Here is an 18,060-nt window from a genome sequence, read left to right on the forward strand (position 1 = left end):
ATACCATCAGACCGAGTGATATGCCAGTATGGCGATGACGAATACACTCTTCCAATGTGTGTTCACTGCGATGTCGCCAAACACAGATGCGACCATCATGATGCTGTAAACAGAACCTGGATTCATCCGAAAAAATCACAACAATGAAACTTATGGTAGTTACACATTAAACACATGCATGTGGAGTGATGCCAACTGCATTTTGCTCCAACATACCACTGGTGCATAATTACAAATGTTCCGGAATTTTTTTGAACAGACCTTGTACGTCACCACAAGACACTGTCTGTTATGAATGGCTACTACAACCATAAGAGTAAAACATTCTGATCAATTTTAGCCCAATTTGGCATACAAACAGCAAACTTCACAAGTATCACCACTGCGGGGTTTCTATCCTTCTAGCTGCCACAGGAATGGAGATAGAGATATAGGGGAAAAACTTGTATTTCAGCACCTGCCATATAGGCTGCCCTGCACGACAAGCTTGTTGTGTGGAAACAGTATCGGTGTGACTTATTGATGTATTTTGCGGGGCAGCCTACATTGCAGGAGCAAGAAACAATTTTCCAGCCCCCAGTATGTACGCTGCCCTCACAACAGGTGTGTTGTGCAGGTAATAGCAGCCTGTTTTATCAAGATATAATGCAGGGGTTATATGTGCAGATGGTCATGGCTAGGGGATGACTGAGATGGATAGAAGAGAGGACGAAAGGAGAGAGGGAGCAGGAGGAGGCACACAAAGACGGGGCTACAGGGAATGGATAGGGAGAGAAGGGACAGAAGAAGATGGAAAAAGAAATGGGGGAAGGAGGAGATGGGAAAAGAAATGGAGGAAGGTGGTGATGGGCAGAGATATGGATGGAGAGAGAGGGAAGAGGATGAAGTGGACAGAGAGACAGGGGAGGAAGAGATAGGCACAGAGAGGGGTGAGGAGTAGCTGTATGCAATATATGTGCCAAAAATGTGTGCTTTTCTCACATATATGGGGATCAGGTTAGTAAATAATTAAATAAACTTAAAAGTTAGAATGAATGGATTGCCTGTAACCACACTCAATCCAAATGTCACAATATGTGGATGACAGAAACAGTGATAGGGCACACATTACATCTCAAACTGTCGAAGTCAAAACAATCAGTGTTCTGATACTGACATGAAAAAGGCCCTGAGGAAAAACATATGACAGTAGGGAGGCATGTATCATAGTCTGATAAACTGAAATTTTACCTCTTTTGAAATAATTTGGTGTTTCAAGGCATTTACCCTGTAATGTGGGGGAGGTGTAGTTCAGGTCAGAGTTGGTTCTGATATTTTGACAACATGGCTTGTCTTCATTAGGTGCTACCTGAGACTGCTCATCAAGTGGAAAGAGTCCAGTAATTATAATCACAGTCTTCCCCCTCCATGTTCAGTTCCAGGCATTCTGTATTCAGTTTGCTCCCACTAGCAGCACCCTTATGTGTTCTGTTTTCAGACTGGTGTGCATGTCTGCATGCAGGCATTCTATTTTCAGTCCAGCACAGTTCTAGGTACTCCCTCTGTGGTCCATTCCTGCTGGATGCACCCTGCAAAGTTCCCTCTCCAGTCCAATGCTCCTAGTGGTCCATCAAGGACCTTCTTCTTGTGGATTTCTATTGCTGCTTTCATTAGCAATCCAGTAGAGGATCCCAGGCTCCACTGGGTTTATACACAGTCTCATGATTCATGAGGTTTTCCATCACCTTTATCTCTATGGACTCTCTTATAACACTGTCTCAGTATCTGGGGGGGTCTCTTCCAGAACCTTCATTTCATCATACTTCATGGAAGGTCTAAGTTCCAGACAGTGGTCAATAATAGTTGATTTCATTACCTATGTTAGTCTGTTGTGCCTCTTATATTCTTCACATCAGATGTCGACAGTCCTAGTTATTTAGCTAATATATGAGATGCCACTTTGGCAGGATATATTATAAACTCTTAGTTTTCATATTCCCAGGTGACCTTCCACATTTCCCAGAAGTCCTCTTATTTTGGCAGGTGGACAGAACACACACTTAATGTTATGCTTCCTGAGAATCCTGCTGATTTTGACAGAAGTATATCCCACACAGGGCCTGTACAAAACAGCCCTTGCCTAATTGTGCTTTTCTTTTAGATTGTATGGCAAAGTGGCTGGCTGAAGGACCTTCTTAATCTGTTGGGCCATGTATCAATTCTAGCAGAACATTGATTGTAGATGCTGTATTTCTGCTCCCAAACTATCTGGGTCTGACAAGTTGTGTGCCCTGTGGACTAATGTCGTCAGAACTCCATTCTTCTACATTGAGTTGTGACCACTTCTAGCTTTCAGTTTTAAGTCAGTATTTGTAGGTTTTCAATACACACTGTGGCCAAATGACCTATCTGCTCTCCTTTTGACAGGTATATCCAGAAATGAAAATGGGCTATCCTTTTCCAGTTCCATAGTGAACTTAATATTTGGATGGCATGAGGTAAGATGTTCCAGAGACTCATTGAGCCTCTCCCTGCCATGAGGCCAGATCGCAAACGTACCATTCATGTGCATAAAGAAGCACATTGGTTTGTACCTCGCCATCCCTGACGCCTCTTCTTCTAAACCCTCCAGCAACATGTTGGGAACCACCGGAAACAGAGGGCTGCCCATAGTTACAGCATTTGTCTGCTTATCCGAGCAGTCTAAGGCGCTGCAATCATGGACTGTGCGGCTGGTTCCGGTGGAGGTTTGAGTCCTCCCTCAGGCATGGGTGTGTGTGTTTGTCCTTAGGATAATTTAGGTTAAGTAGTGTGTGAGCTCAGGGACTGATGGCCTTAGCAGTTAAGTCCCATAAGATTTCACACACATTTGAACATTTGTCTGCTTGTACTATTGGCCTCCATACAGAAAGTAACTTCAGGTGAGTATGTTCCCAAACAGGCCCAACAGAGCGCTGTCAAATTTCTCTGCAACCAGTTCCAGAGAGTCCCTGAGTGACACAATGGTGAACAGGGATACCACGTGAAAACTGATCATTATAACAAATTTTGTAGTATGTAGTTTCTTAAGACTTTACAAGAACTTTTCTGAACTGTGAATGTGGTGAATACACCTCCACACAAATGGAAACAGCAGTTTCTTTAAGTATTTGGCTGTTGGATATGTTGATGCACCCAGTGCTGCTGACTATTGTGCACAGTGGCACATCCCCTTTGTGTACTTTCAGCAGCCAATCTAGTCTAGGTGGAACTGGAACTCTCGTTCATAGTTGTTTGATGACCTTGTCAAGCATACTGGTTTTGTTCGAGAGAGTTCTGGCCTTCATGTCCACTTTGTTCACAGTGTCTCATTTAGAAAGTCTGTATGCATGGTCCTACAGAAGTTGATGCACTTATTCACTTTCTCATCGTAATCAGCCTGCTGCAAAATGACTGTGGAGTTCCCTTTGTCTGCTTGTAACACCATGATACTGCTATCTTCTCGGAGCCTCTTGAGTGTGAGCCTCTCATCACTTGAGATATTCAGTTTTGGGGACTGTGTATTAATGAGCACCTGTAGGTCTTCTGGTGAATTTCTTCTGCCACATTTGGTGGTAGTGTGTTGGTTACTTGCTGCACTTCTCTAATGAAACCTGAAATGGGTCCACAGCTCGTGGTCGTGCGGTAGCGTTCTCGCTTCCCGCGCCCGGGTTCCCGGGTTCGATTCCCAGCGGGGTCAGGGATTTTCTCTGCCTCATGATGACTGGGTGTTGTGTGATGTCCTTAGGTTAGTTAGGTTTAAGTAGTTCTAAGTTCCAGGGGACTGATGACCATAGATGTTAAGTCCCATAGTGCTCAGAGCCATTTGAACCTGAAATGGGCACATTTCTAGGAGCCGTCATGACACTGAGACCCCTTTTGAGTGCCTTCACAGTGACATTTTTCCTTGCCACTTATGCTAATCACAGTGCAAGTGCAAAGTAGCTATACATTATATAGCGTGTATATTATGCAACAAATTTAAACATTTTTAGCATGGCTTATGCTCACTGATGTAAAAATAGAATGTGTTCCATGCTCCACTTCACACTTTTAAGCATCAACTTTTCTTTTTATGTTCTATCATAGCCTGTGTTCTTCCTCAGGGTTGAAGGTATTTCCATACCAAATTTCGTCAAAACTGATTCAGCAGTTTAATCATGAAAAAGTAACACACAAACATACTTTCACATTTATAAAATTTTAAATTGCAATATTTTTTCTGTGATCCTATTTTTGTGAAATTATATCTGTTGTTGACCCCAGGTTACACTCAAGTTACCTGTAAAAACTCCATAAAAATTCATCTGCTGATTGCAAAAACAGTCATAGGTTATAGATTTGTAATTTATTTATTGTTTCACCCAGATAGGACTACCCATGTGAAACACAAATTAAATAAATTATAAATCTGCAATTGTGTTTTTACAATCAACTTACAGTGAGGTTTCTGCATTGATCTTCCACCGCAGAATGGAATAATTTTTAAAATTCGTCTAGAAGTTTTGGATATTAGTGTGTTCAAACATACACACATACAGACACAACAGTTTTACAGTTTTGTTATTAGCATATATATTACATATTGGGATCTGTAAATACTCATTCTAATCTATTGCCATATTCTGTAATGTTATAATATATTCCCTTTATGCTTTTCAGTTGCTGACCTTCTGTATATTTTGTGTAGACGTGTTTTTTTCCCACTGATAAGTTATGTCTTCCTTATTCTTTTCTGAGAATTCGTACCTATGAACATAAAGACACCTACACAATTCCTTATGCTACTATATCCATTTTGTAATTACTTTAGTGCATACAGTACAGTTGTTAAATGTGAAGTCATATAAAAAAATTGGTAATAAAGATTTTTTTAGCTCATAGTAATAAATTTATACAACTTTTTTGTTTAAGGGAGCATGGTGTGGACATGGTACTATTACAAGAAATGTGACATGCCTAAGAGATGGTGAACCTGTAGATGATTATCTATGTGGAGATGCTCCAGACATACACACAACTGATAAATGCTATGCGCCATGCAAGGGTGACTGTCAGGTTTCAGAATGGAGTCACTGGTCACACTGTCACCGGAACTGTCAGAGTTCTTCTAATGGTTTGTAAATTCCTTTCTCTCAAAAAAATTATTTTCAGAGTAAATTTCTCACATTTTAGAGTACTAGTGTTGCAGTATAGTGATATCATTATAATGTTAATTAACTACATAATGATTTGTACTACTTTCACTCTAGTGGCCACCAAAAATTTTATTAGCTCAATTCATCATATGTCATATTATATAAGACTGTTTCTTAATTTCACACCTGCCGATGACTGCAAAGTCCTTCACTTATAACCGCATTACATGCTGGCATGAACCTCATTGTCCTTGACTGAGGTTTGTTTAAAGACAACTGTATTGGCAGACAGTGTTCTTCCAAAGGAGTGATGCAAACACACTTCCTAGACTAACTAGAAGCTGCAAGCTACTTTTGCAAAAACAACTCCTTTGTAAAGCTCCCCAGGTGCTGCACAGTGTTCTTCCAAAGGAGTGATGCAAACACACTTCCTAGACTAACTAGAAGCTCCAATCTACTTTTGCAAAAACAACTGCTTTGTATAGCTCCCCACGTGCTGCAAAACTAGTACCTCCACAGGGAATGGCAACATGGAGAATGACTTAACAACAAATTTAAAGTTGAGTTTAGGTGGAATAGTGTTCTTATTAGAGCAGTATAGGCTGACATGAAGGGCGATAGATTAAAACTGTGCTGCACATTACAACCAAACCCTGGACACCTGCATTGATAGTTTTCTTCCACTTCAGTACATCACAGCAAATTTGGTAGCCAATATGTCAGTGTAGTTCGCTGTCATGCTCTTCAAACCACTGTAGTATGATTTAGAGCTTGTGACACAGACAGTTGTCATGATGGAAAATATCATCTCCATCAAGGTGATCAAGTGTGGAGGGATGCAGGTGACCTGTAGCCCTCAGCATTCACAATGCCTTTGATTACTACCACAGGTTGCACATAAGCCCAGGCAAGTGTCCCTCACAGCATAACACTGCCCCCACTGGCCTGCATCCATGGCATACTGCACATTTTGAGTATCTGCTTGCCTGGATGATGGCATATCCAGGTACAGCTATTGACATACTGTAACAAGAAATGTGGTTCATTCAAACAGATGACACATTTCCATTGATCCACAGTCATGTCTTAGTAATCCTGTACCCACTGCAATTGTAATTGACAATGTCATCGGGGGCAATGTGGGAACATGTAGGAGCCATCTGCTGTGAAGTTCCATGTTCGACCATGTGTACTCAACAGTGTGCTTTGAAACAATTGTTCTTGCATCAGAATTTTACCCTGCCACATATCTGCCACAGACTGCCATGTATCCTCCTTTGCAAAGTGGGAAAACGTATCCTCCACATTCAGTGATGAGGCATGGAGATCCAGCACCTAAGCACCTACTTGTGGTTTCATTGTCCTTCAACCACTTTCTATAGATGCTCATGACAGCAACACATGAACAGTTGACCAGCTCTGCTGTTTTCAAGATGCTCATTCCCACACACTGAACCTTAACAGCCTCTATCATGGATATAATGATTCCCCTTTCAAATCTGCTCCACATGTATATTTCCCTTACTAGGTTACCTGCCCACTACCCCGCCAAGTTATATTCAATCTGTGCAGTCGTATGGCTCATCAGTGTTGGTCAACTTTGGCAAGGATGGGACTGGTAGCTGCAAGTGCCTCATAGTAGGAACAATCTTGAAATTTGCCCTACAGAGAGTACACCTTGATTAGACAGTGGTTGGCACCCTAAAATTGTTTAGAATCTTGCAAACACAAGTATGAAGCAAATTTACGTAATGCACTACAACAAAGTGTGCAAAAATCAACAAAAAATGTTCTCTTTATCATAAATGCTAATCATCATCCTAAGTGCAGAAATCACATTTTTTTAGGTAGAAAGTGAATAGGTGTTTCCTTTGAGTAGGGCAGTGCACACAGCCACCATGCATGTTATGTGAAGTAATATGCTGGCAGTCTGTTCTCCCAAGTGTGCTGAAGACATAACCAATAGACAACCTTACTCATGTTTTTATCCAAATGTAGCTAATTATCTCTCATTAATTGATGGTTGTGTGGCATGTACAAATAAAAGTAACACAGATTTCTAGTGATTTATTTATATGCATGGGTGCAGCATGGGCTCAAAATGTGGGCTGCCCATATTCATACAAGCTCAATTACAACCAGAGTGTGACCACTTCACTCATTTCAGTGCAGTGAGATTAGCTGGAATGCTATGTTGGTAGGTATACACTGGATTTAGAGCGATGAAGTTAGTGAATACAACTGTATCTTCAAATGACCCCACCAGTAGTAGTCTGTCTGACTTTAGTCTGTATATCTGTGTGAACAACCTACTGGCTGACCATGGATAATCCGTCACCCAAAGTAGTGTCAATTTATATACTGCCTTGCTGTCTAACGAAGCTGTACTGGTGTAACATGAGTCACACTCCATGGATCATTGTGTACAACTAATGGCATATCCTGAAGTAACTGTGGTAGGTTGTCATCTGAAAAGTATTGGTAGAAAGGTCCAGATAGCCAAGCAGGGTGTAGATGTGACCCAATTTGCAACCCACTGGCATTCCTTATCATAACATTGAGAGAAAGTGTTTGTTGGCAGTGGGATTCCCAAAATGCATCTGGATTGATCTATGTCCCTACATACCAACTGTGAGCATGGAAAACACCTTGTGTGGTGAAACATGGTTTATCAGTTTCCTAAATCTTGGGGTGTGCTGCTAGATATCCTAGCAATACCCAAAGTGCTCAGGCCACACAGTAGAAGGAAGTAAGATTAGGATTTTATGGTCTGTAAATGATTTTATCATTAGTGATTGAGCTTGAATATAGATTGAGGAAACATGGAAAGTAAACTGACCACATCCTTTTCAGGGAACCATCTGGGCATTCAGTTTAAAGGGACAACCATGGGAAATGTATATCATGATGGTGGGACAGGGATTTGAACTTTACTGCTCCCATACATTAGTCCAAAGCCTTACCACTGTCACCTCACTCAATTCATAGGGAAAAAGCAGTATCTGCACTGACTGTTAGTGAAAAGTGGCCACACAGCCTCACGGTCAACTGCACCATATAATGTCTACAACACTATGTCAGTGCTTCATATGATACTTGATACAATCACATAATATTACAACAGTCATAATTGTTTTCCACCATGCATTGGCCATCTTCACATTCCATATATCACAGCTAGCATGTGGTGAACAAATGCACTTATTATGTGTAGAATCTGGAGATGGCTAGCATATATCTGAAGCCAGTTATGATTGTTATCATATTATGCAATTATATCTAAAGTAGACAGAATGTTGATTAGATGGGTAGATCAGATAGCTCATTAAGAGTCACTGAATCATACCAGAGAGAAAAGAAATTCACAGTGTAACCTGAGTAAATGAAAGAATTGATTGAGCCAACACATTCTAAGGCACAAAGGAATAGTTAATTTGGTAAGGGACAAAAGTGTCACTGTGTGGTGTGTGTGTGGGATGTTGCATAGGGAGACCAAATCTCAATTACAGTAAACAGGTTCAAGCAGGTATGTATTGCACTAGTTATGTAGAGATGAAGAGGCTTTAACAGGATAGACTAGCAAGCAAAACTTTATCAACCCTATTTTCAGAATGATAACAATAATGACAACAATAATAACCCTTGAAAAATCTGACTATTATTATTTTCAATGGTTAATTATTTTTCTATATTTCGACATAATTGTCATAAAGAATTGTGACTGTAATATAAGTTAAAGGTTTATTTGACACTACAATAGTGAAGCCAAAGTCACAGTACATAAAATTTTTCTTTAAAAAATTATGTTAGCAAGTTAGTAGTGTGTCAGTCCTACATAAGAGTACAGTGTGTTTTGAGATCTTTTGTCAGAACATAGTAAAATTACGTGCTGCATTCCATATTGAGGCTTGCAGTGCTTGATACACTTACAGTGATGTTATTACATGTGTTTATCTCATGGGAGTTTGCACCATGAGAATGATGAAATATACATATGTGTTTAATTTCCAGACTTGTGAATTTATATCAGCCATATGATCATTCTGTCACAGCAGGACACATGGCAAGAATCTTTGGCAATTTTTACCCTTGTGTAGTTTTTAATTTATTCTACATTAGGAAACAGAATGAATGGTTGGGCAAGCATGGGCATAACTTGTAGTGACTTGGTTGTGCCACCATTGTCTTGGTTGCTTGGTACAACATCACCAAACCAAAAACATGTAACCACATCATCAATTATTATTATTAGAATTATGCGTTTAGTATCACCAGACATATTCCAATGCTTATTGCTGTAAATACTTATTGAGAAAAGCATATAAGACACTGAGATATACAGGGTTTTAAATATGTTATATTATTAATTAATTGTTTGACAGACACCACTTGCCAGTAGTATTTTATTTTACCAGACTAGCTACGGGTGTCACTAGTCATCAGTGGTATCTAACACATAATGTTCTTTGGTGCATTCCACTGACAATATTTCATAATATTAATGTAATAATATGATTAACTGATTTGTATATACATATATGTAAAGAGCATAAGGGATCTTTTTACAAAAGTACATGCAGTTGCCATTGGAAATTGCTCTACCTGTGAAGATTATTTTTGGTATCAAGATGTTCACATACAGCGTGTCAAAAACTGTTGTGGCCAAAACTGTACAGAGAGTAAAGCAGCAACAGCTTAATCAATCTAAAGTTATGACTGCCAATCTCAGGAGATTCATTACAAAAGTGCGTAAAATTTTGCTACTCTCTCTCAAATAGTCATGTTACCTGTTGTAAAATGAGACAGGCACTTAGAACCCTACAAAACAATTTCTCTTTGCTTTTTACTAGAGTCTGATGCACCAACAACTTTATGTAATCCCACAGGAAAACATCCATCAGAGTGATATCCAGAAATTGTGGTGGTTATGGGACATTACCTCTCCTCCACTCTAACAATGAGGTTGTCCAGTGTTTATGTGCTCATGGGTATTAATATTGAAGTAGGATGATACAGAACCCTGTTGAAACCAAATTCTTTCATGGAAGACAAGAGGTACAGTCTCCGAAACAAAGCATGGCTGCTGGCTCACTGTAGATGTAAAGTCATGAGTTTGAGTCCTCTTCTTCCTCTAATTTAATATACTATGTTGCATTTGTATGCTAAAAGCATCAGTCCAACACAGCCTCAAAGATAATTTATCTCACTTCATAACCAATCATGTTGTGACTCGCCGATCATTCAAAGCGCCGCCGTGCAATTACGTGCGTCCTCTATGTGCGGCGCTATCTGCCAGCCATGCAGCAGCTGCGCCACCTAAGCGGCCAGCCGAGAGTGGCCGCTATAGTGGGACTCAGTGCTCATTCGAATGCTAACGTGTACACATGTCTTGCTTGTCAACTTACTCTGTGACTTATATGTGTTGTGTCGTTCTGAAATTTATGTGTTAAAGTTGACGTTATAACAATTGGCGACGAGGATGGGATTTTTCCTTTTCACCGTTGACCCACAGGGTTCCACGGCTACTGTCGAGCAACTATTGCAAAATCTCCTTGAACAGCAAACGCTTCTAACAGCGGCGATTCGTGATTTCATCGCGGCATCAAATGCGGGGCATTTCTCGTCGTTGACTATACCTCCTTTTCCTCCTTACGACGAGACGGTGGAAGACTGGTCTGATTATGAAAAACGTCTTCGACAGCACTTCTTGGCATTTCATGTCACGGACGAACAACCATGTAAGTCCCTGTTCCTTTCCTGGATTTCACCTCAAATGTATCGGTTGTTGTCGCAATTGGCTCCTTTGAAGGATCCTGCGTCTTTGTCCTTTGCTGAAATGTGCTCACTTCTGTCTGTCTATTTTCAAAAGCAAACGCGTGTGGTAGCCTCTCGTGTTCCCTTTTATCGTTGTCAAAAACAGCCACATCAATCCTATCGCGCTTGGGCTGCTGAAACTCACGGCCTCAGTCGAAAGTGTCAATTTGTTACTGACGTTCACAAAAAATCATATGGCGATTCCATGGTACGGGATGCTATTATCCGGTCGGCGCCCGACAAAGAAGTTCGGCAACGTGCCCTTCAGTTGGCGAATCCGACTCTAGATAAAGTTCTCTCCATTGCGCAGTCTTTTGAAATTTCTCGCGCTGCTGGGGCGCAAATAGAGGCGTGGGGTGATGTCAGGGAAATACAACCTCTGTGCTCTGTTAACTACGCGTGCGGCGCGTCCCCGCCGGCCGACGTGGCCGCAGTGCGCTCCCACGCACAGCCTCTGCCTAGCCGTAAACAACCCGCTAAGAAACTGCAGCAAAACCCCCGGCAACTTCCTTCATGTCCGCGGTGTTTTACGAAACATTCACGCGAGGATTGTCCCCAATGTTGGGCTGTGTGTCACAATTGCAAAAAGAAAGGTCATGTGTCTTCCGTTTGCAAATCCGACCGCATACATGATGTTCACGAACATGCCGCTGATTCTGATTCTGTGTTGTCTGTCAATTGCAGTTCTTCCCTTTCAGGGAAGTTATTCCTCACTGTCCAAATCCTTGGTCGAGATGTTCGCATGCAAGTGGATACCAGTTCTGCTGCCACTATAATTAATTCTCAGACGTATCTTCAGTTGGGTTCTCCACTCCTGTCACCTGTCACTTGGCAATTACGGACGTACAATAAACAGAAGATTTCTCTCTTGGGACAGTTTAATGCTGAGGTATCTTACAAATCCGTTGTTCGCACTGTTCCCATATTTGTGGTTGACCAGAGCAACGCAGAAAATCTTTTTGGTTTCGATGCCTTCCGCGTTTTTGGGTTCTCCATAGATGATTCTGTCAATATTGTCTATGATGCTATTCCTTATGCTCAACTGGATTCCTTGTCGACGACATTTTTATCCCTTTTTTCTCCCGGGTTAGGCCGTGCAAACGACTTTGAAGCTCATATCACGCTCAAACCCACTGCTCGGCCTAAGTTTTTTCGGGCTCGGCCCATTCCTGTGGCCCTTCGTGATCGGGTAAAACGAGAGTTGGATCATCTCACTACTTCAGGGGTCTTGCTTCCTGTCACTTCCAGTGAGTGGTCCTGTCCTGTCGTTGTTGTTGCTAAGCCAAATGGTGATATTCGTCTCTGTGGCGATTTCAAAGCCACTGTAAATGCTCAATGCCTCATCGACACTTACCCTATGCCCCGTCCTGAAGAACTGTTCACTAAACTTGCTGGAGGACAGTATTTTTCTAAAATTGACCTGTCAGAAGCTTATCATCTTCCTCTTGACGCTGCTTCCCGGCAGTTTCTGGTCCTTAACACGCCTTTCGGCCTCTATCAATACCAACGCTTGCCATTCGGGGTTGCTAGCGCCCCTGCTCTCTTTCAGCGATTCTTGGAACAATTATTGTTCCCTGTCCCTGGGTGTATCAATTACATGGACGACATTGTTGTCACTGGCTACACCACTGAAGAACATCTTCAAAATTTCCGCACACTTTTTCATGTCTTACAGACTGCCGGTCTTAAGTGTAATCTTCAGAAATCACAATTTTTTCAGGCATCTATCACGTACTTGGGGTTTCAACTCTCTCGGGATGGTATTCGTCCGCTTCAGCAAACTGTCACTGCGATCGATGTCCTTCCTCGCCTACATCTGTTAAGGAACTGCAGGCCTTCTTGGGGAAAATAGCATACTATCACAAGTTTTTACCGTCTGCGGCTTCGGTGGCTCAGCCGTTGCATCGCCTGTTGCATAAAAATGTGCCTTTTCACTGGTCCGCGTCATGCGAAGCGGCTTTCCAGAAATTGGAGACTATGCTGAAACAGGCCCCGTGCCTGGCTACTTATCGACCTGGCCAACATCTTGTTCTTGCCACAGACGCCTCTCAATACGGGGTCGGTGCAGTCCTTGCACACCGTTTTTCTGACGGTTCAGAACAACCCATTGCTTATGCCTCCAAAACGCTCACAGATGCCCAACAAAAGTATTCTCAAGTTGAGGAAGAAGCTTTGGCCATTATTTATGCTCTTCATAAGTTTGGTGTTTTTCTCTATGGCTCAAAATTTCATCTTGTTATGGATCACAAACCACTTGTTTCCTTGTTTCGTCCATCAACGTCACTTCCCAACAAGGCTGCACACTGCCTACAGCGTTGGGCTCTTTACTTGTCTCGTTTCAATTATGAGATTCATTTCCGGCCAACGGCTCAACATGCAAATGGTGATGCTCTGTCTCGCCTTCCCATGGGTCCTGATCAGGCATTCGATAGGGACGAACTTTTGTGTTTCCACGTGGATGTTGCCGAGCAGCGGGTTGTCGACGGGTTCCCCATCACTGGGGACAGGCTGGCGGCTGCTACGGGTTCTGACCCTACCCTCTCCCGGGTTTTACGCTGTATTCAGAAGGGTTGGCCAGATCGCCCGTCCGCTAAGACTTCTGATCCGTTGCGGAACTACTACGCTTTGCGCTACTGCCTCATGGCTAGGGATGGTGTTATCCTCCTCTCCACTGACACCCCCCTGCGGGTCTGGGGTAAGAATAGGCCCAAGGTATTCCTACCTGTCGTAAGAGGCGACTAAAAGGAGTTTCAACCGTTTCGGCATTCCATGTGATGGTCCCCCTTGGGGTTTGACCTCCTTTTTTCAAAATTCGACAGAAGTACGAGCCTTTTGGGGATGGATGCCTTACGTGGTGTATCACTGGTCCTCAGTGCACTAAGACCTTGGCACTCAGCATTGTAACGGCGTTGTAACCGCACCCACTATTCCTCAAATTGGGCCTAAACGCCTGATGGGTTGCACAAGTTACGCCCATAGTGCGTCCCTATCTGCACCTACGATCATGATGGACTTTCCATGGCACCCGAAATCCAGCATGGTAGCCAGCCCGTTGTGGTGGGGTCGTCATGTACCCTCTAGGTTGTAGCCCCCTGACAACACAGGGATCGTACTGCCGATACCTGAGCTGCACCCTCCCCACGTTGGCCAAGGAGTAGATGCCCGTCTCCTTGGGGCATCGGGACTCCCGGCAATGGTCATCCTGCCAGGTGGCCCTTGCTGAGGCTGGGTGGCACCCGTGGGGAGAGCCCCTGGTCAGAGTGGGTGGTATCGGGGCGGACGTTTTGCAGATGAAACGTCAACATGTATCAGGTTGCTCTGCGGCCGAGTCTTTTAAAAAGAAAGGTACTGTCTCTGGTTCTGGTTCTCCTGCCCTTTCCCCCTTGGCCACTCCCTGGCTTGGGGCGAAGTACTTTCCCCGCTATTTAGTCTGTTCTCAGACCGATGGGGGGACGTTCGCCACCTCCAAGCCCATTTTATTTGTCCAGCACATCGAGGACATATTCGGGGAAATCGAGGCTCTCAGTAAAATGCGTTCGGGGTCCGTTCTTATAAAGACCACCTCCGCCACACAGTCGGCGGCGCTCCAGGTGTGCGACCGACTAGGAAACATCCCAGTGTCTATTGTCCCGCATCTGGCACTGAATAGGACGCAGGGGGTTATTTTTCATCGGGACCTCCTGCTGCAATCTGATGAGGAGCTCAGGGCCAACCTGGAGCGCCGAGGCGTGCATTTCGTCTGGCGAGTTCAGTGCGGCCCCAAAGACCATCGCATCGACAACGGAGCCTTTATCCTCGCCTTCGAGGGGGACGTTCTCCCGGAGAAGGTAAAGGTGATGTGCTACCGGTGCGACGTGCGACCTTACGTCCCGCCTCCTATGCGCTGCTTTCGGTGTTTGCGCTTTGGGCACATGTCGTCACGGTGTGAGGCTGAGCCCCTTTGTGGCGATTGTGGACATCCTCTTCGTGAGGAACATACCTGCACCCCACCACCTCGGTGTGTCAATTATCCTGGCATCCACTCGCCTAGATCTTTAGACTGCCCCATGTATCAGAAGGAGAAGAAGATTCAAGAATTAAAAACTTTGGATCGTCTCTCTTATTCTGAGGCCAGGAAGAAGTATGACCACCTCCATCCCGTGACGTTGACAACTTCGTTTGCCTCAGTCATGTCCACTCCTTCCCCAGTATCCTCACCCCTATCCTGTCCCCCCTCCACCTCCTCACCCCATCCGGGGTCTATGCCTCCGCCTCCCAAATCCCTCCCTCCCAAATCCTCCTCCCTCGCGACCCCTGCCCCCTCTGCCCCGGGGGCCACCCTTCCTCCTCCTCCCCCTCTGCCGCCTGAGAAATGATCCTCTTCTCAGGTGTCCATCGGGGAAACGTTCCGGACCCCGGCTTCCGAGGTCCGGCGTTCCAAAACGGACCCCGCACGTGAGGACCTTCTTCGGGTCCAGCCCACCATCCCCCTGCCTCATTGGCCTTCCAAGAAGGCCTCTAAGAAGAAATCTTTATCCCCCTCTCCACCCCGGCGCGTTTCGTCTGACGCTCCATCCGTGAGTCGCTGCTCCCGGCCATCCTCAGTTTCGCCGGGACGCTCTGCTGCCAGGCGCTCAGCTGGCCTCTCATTGGCGAATGATGCTGCCCCTCCTACGCAACCCGGGAAAGCGGCCGCCGCTGGCGGCGACTCGATGGAACAGGATCCGCCTCCCGCCGGTTGTAGCGTTGTTCCCTCGACACCTGGCCCTCCACGGCCGCTGAGGTGACCAGCTCTTCACTCGTTTCGTTCCCCCTCTTTTCTGACTAGCGATGGCTTTGTTACATTGGAACATAAGAGGTATTCGATCTAATCGGGAGGAATTACAACTGCTCCTCCACCTGCACTGTCCGCTCGTCCTTGGTCTCCAGGAAACCAAGTTGCGCCCAACTGACCGTCTTGCTTTTACCCACTATACCTCGGAGCGGTCTGACCTCCCCGCTGTGGACGGTATTCCAGCTCATGGTGGGGTCATGCTGCTCGTTCGGGATGATGTCTATTACCATCCCCTCCCATTGACCACCCCACTCCAAGCAATAGCTGTCTGTATTACTCTTTCTGCCTTTACTTTTTCTGCTTGTACCGTCTACACTCCATCGACATCCGCAGTTAGTCGGGCTGACATGATGCACCTGATTGTTCAGCTTCCTCCACCGTTTTTATTGTTTGGCAACTTCAATGCCCATAATCCCCTTTGGGGCTCTCCTGCATCCTGTCAGAGAGGCTCCCTCTTGGCGGATGTCTTCAACCATCTCCATCTTGTCTGCCTCAATACTGGCGCCCCAACTTTCCTCTCGGACTCTACTCATACCTACTCCCACTTGGACCTCTCGATCTGTTCTACCACTCTTGCCCGTCGGTTCGAGTGGTATGTCCTTTCTGACACCTATTCGAGTGACCACTTCCCCTGTGTCGTTCGTCTCCTGCACCACACCCCATCCCCACGTCCTTTGAGCTGGAACATACCGAAAGCTGACTGGAGACTTTACTCCTCGCTGGCGACCTTTCCGGACCACGATTTTCTCAGTTGTGACAGTCAGGTCGAATACCTCACGGCTGTTATCATCAATGCTGGAATGTTCCATTCCTCGTACTGCCTCTTCTTCACGTCGCGTGTCCGTCCCCTGGTGGAATGAGGCTTGTCGAGATGCTATCCGTGCTTGACGACGTTCTTTACACACCTTTCGCCACCAACCTACATTGGCGAATTGTATTGGATACAAACGACTGCGAGCGCAATGCCGTAGAGTCATCAAAGACAGCAAAAAATCTTGTTGGGCCTCTTTCACCAGCTCCTTTAACAGTTTTACCCCCTCTTCTGTCGTCTGGGGTGGCCTGCGCCGGCTGTCGGGCATTAAGGCCCACTCCTCGGTACCTGGCCTGATTTCAGGTGATGAGGTCCTTGTTGATCCTGTGGATATCTCCAACGCCTTCGGCCGCTTTTTCACGGAGGTTTCAAGCTCCGCCCATTACCACCCTGCCTTCCTTCCCAGGAAAGAGGCAGAAGAGGCTCGGCGACCTTCCTTCCACTCACTGAATCTGGAAAATTATAATGCCCCCTTTACTATGCGGGAACTCGAACGTGTACTTGCACTGTCCCAGTCCGCTGCTCCGGGGCCAGATGCCATTCACGTTCAGATGCTGGCACACCTTTCTCCGGCAGGCAAAAGCTTCCTTCTTCGTACCTACAATTGCGTCTGGACCGAAGGTCAAGTCCCCATGCATTGGCGTGACGCCGTCGTTGTTCCTATACCCAAACCCGGGAAGGATAGACACCTTCCTTCTAGTTACCGCCCCATTTCTCTTACAAGCTGTGTCTGTAAGGTGATGGAGCGCATGGTTAACGCTCGGTTAGTTTGGATTCCTGAATCTTGACGGCTACTTACTAATGTTCAATGCGGCTTTCGTCGCCGCCGCTCCGCTGTTGACCACCTTGTGACCTTGTCGACATTCATCATGAACAACTTTTTGCGAAAGCGCCAAACGGTCGCCATGTTCTTCGATTTGGAGAAGGCTTATGATACCTGTTGGAGAGGAGGTATCCTCCGCACTATGCACAGGTGGGGTCTACGCGGTCGCCTGCCCCTTTTTATTGATTCCTTTTTAACAGATCGAAAGTTTAGGGTACGTGTGGGTTCCGTATTGTCCGACGTCTTCCTCCAGGAGAACGGAGTGCCTCAGGGCTCCGTCTTGAGCGTAGCCCTTTTTGCCATAGCGATCAATCCAATTATGGATTGCATTCCACCTAATGTCTCAGGCTCTCTTTTTGTCGATGACTTCGCGATCTACTGCAGTGCCCAGCGAACATGCCTCCTGGAGCGCTGCCTTCAGCGTTGTCTAGACAGCCTATACTCATGGAGTATGGCAAATGGCTTCCGGTTCTCTGAAGAGAAGATGGTTTGCATCAACTTTTGGCGATATAAAGCGTTGCTTCCGCCATCCTTACATCTCGGTCCCATTGTTCTCCCATTTGTGGAAACAACTAAGTTTCTAGGGCTCACACTGGACAGGAAACTTTGTTGGTCTCCGCACGTCTCTTATTTGGCTGCCCGTTGTACACGTTCCCTTAATGTC

At 45.1% G+C, this 18,060-nt stretch overlaps 1 protein-coding gene across 2 annotated transcripts in view; it reads left to right on the plus strand.

Annotated features, from left to right (window-relative positions):
• LOC126183723 (thrombospondin type-1 domain-containing protein 7A-like) overlaps positions 1-18,060 on the plus strand; it is a 1,149,604-nt gene that overhangs the window by 1,068,952 nt on the left and 62,592 nt on the right. For both annotated transcript variants that reach the window (XM_049925914.1, XM_049925915.1), the window contains one exon: positions 4,912-5,113. In XM_049925914.1, the coding sequence (XP_049781871.1) occupies positions 4,912-5,113 (202 nt within the window). The remainder of the gene's footprint in view (positions 1-4,911; positions 5,114-18,060) is intronic.

The sequence above is a fragment of the Schistocerca cancellata genome, chromosome 4 (genome assembly GCF_023864275.1).
Source record: "Schistocerca cancellata isolate TAMUIC-IGC-003103 chromosome 4, iqSchCanc2.1, whole genome shotgun sequence".
NCBI lineage: Eukaryota > Metazoa > Arthropoda > Insecta > Orthoptera > Acrididae > Schistocerca > Schistocerca cancellata.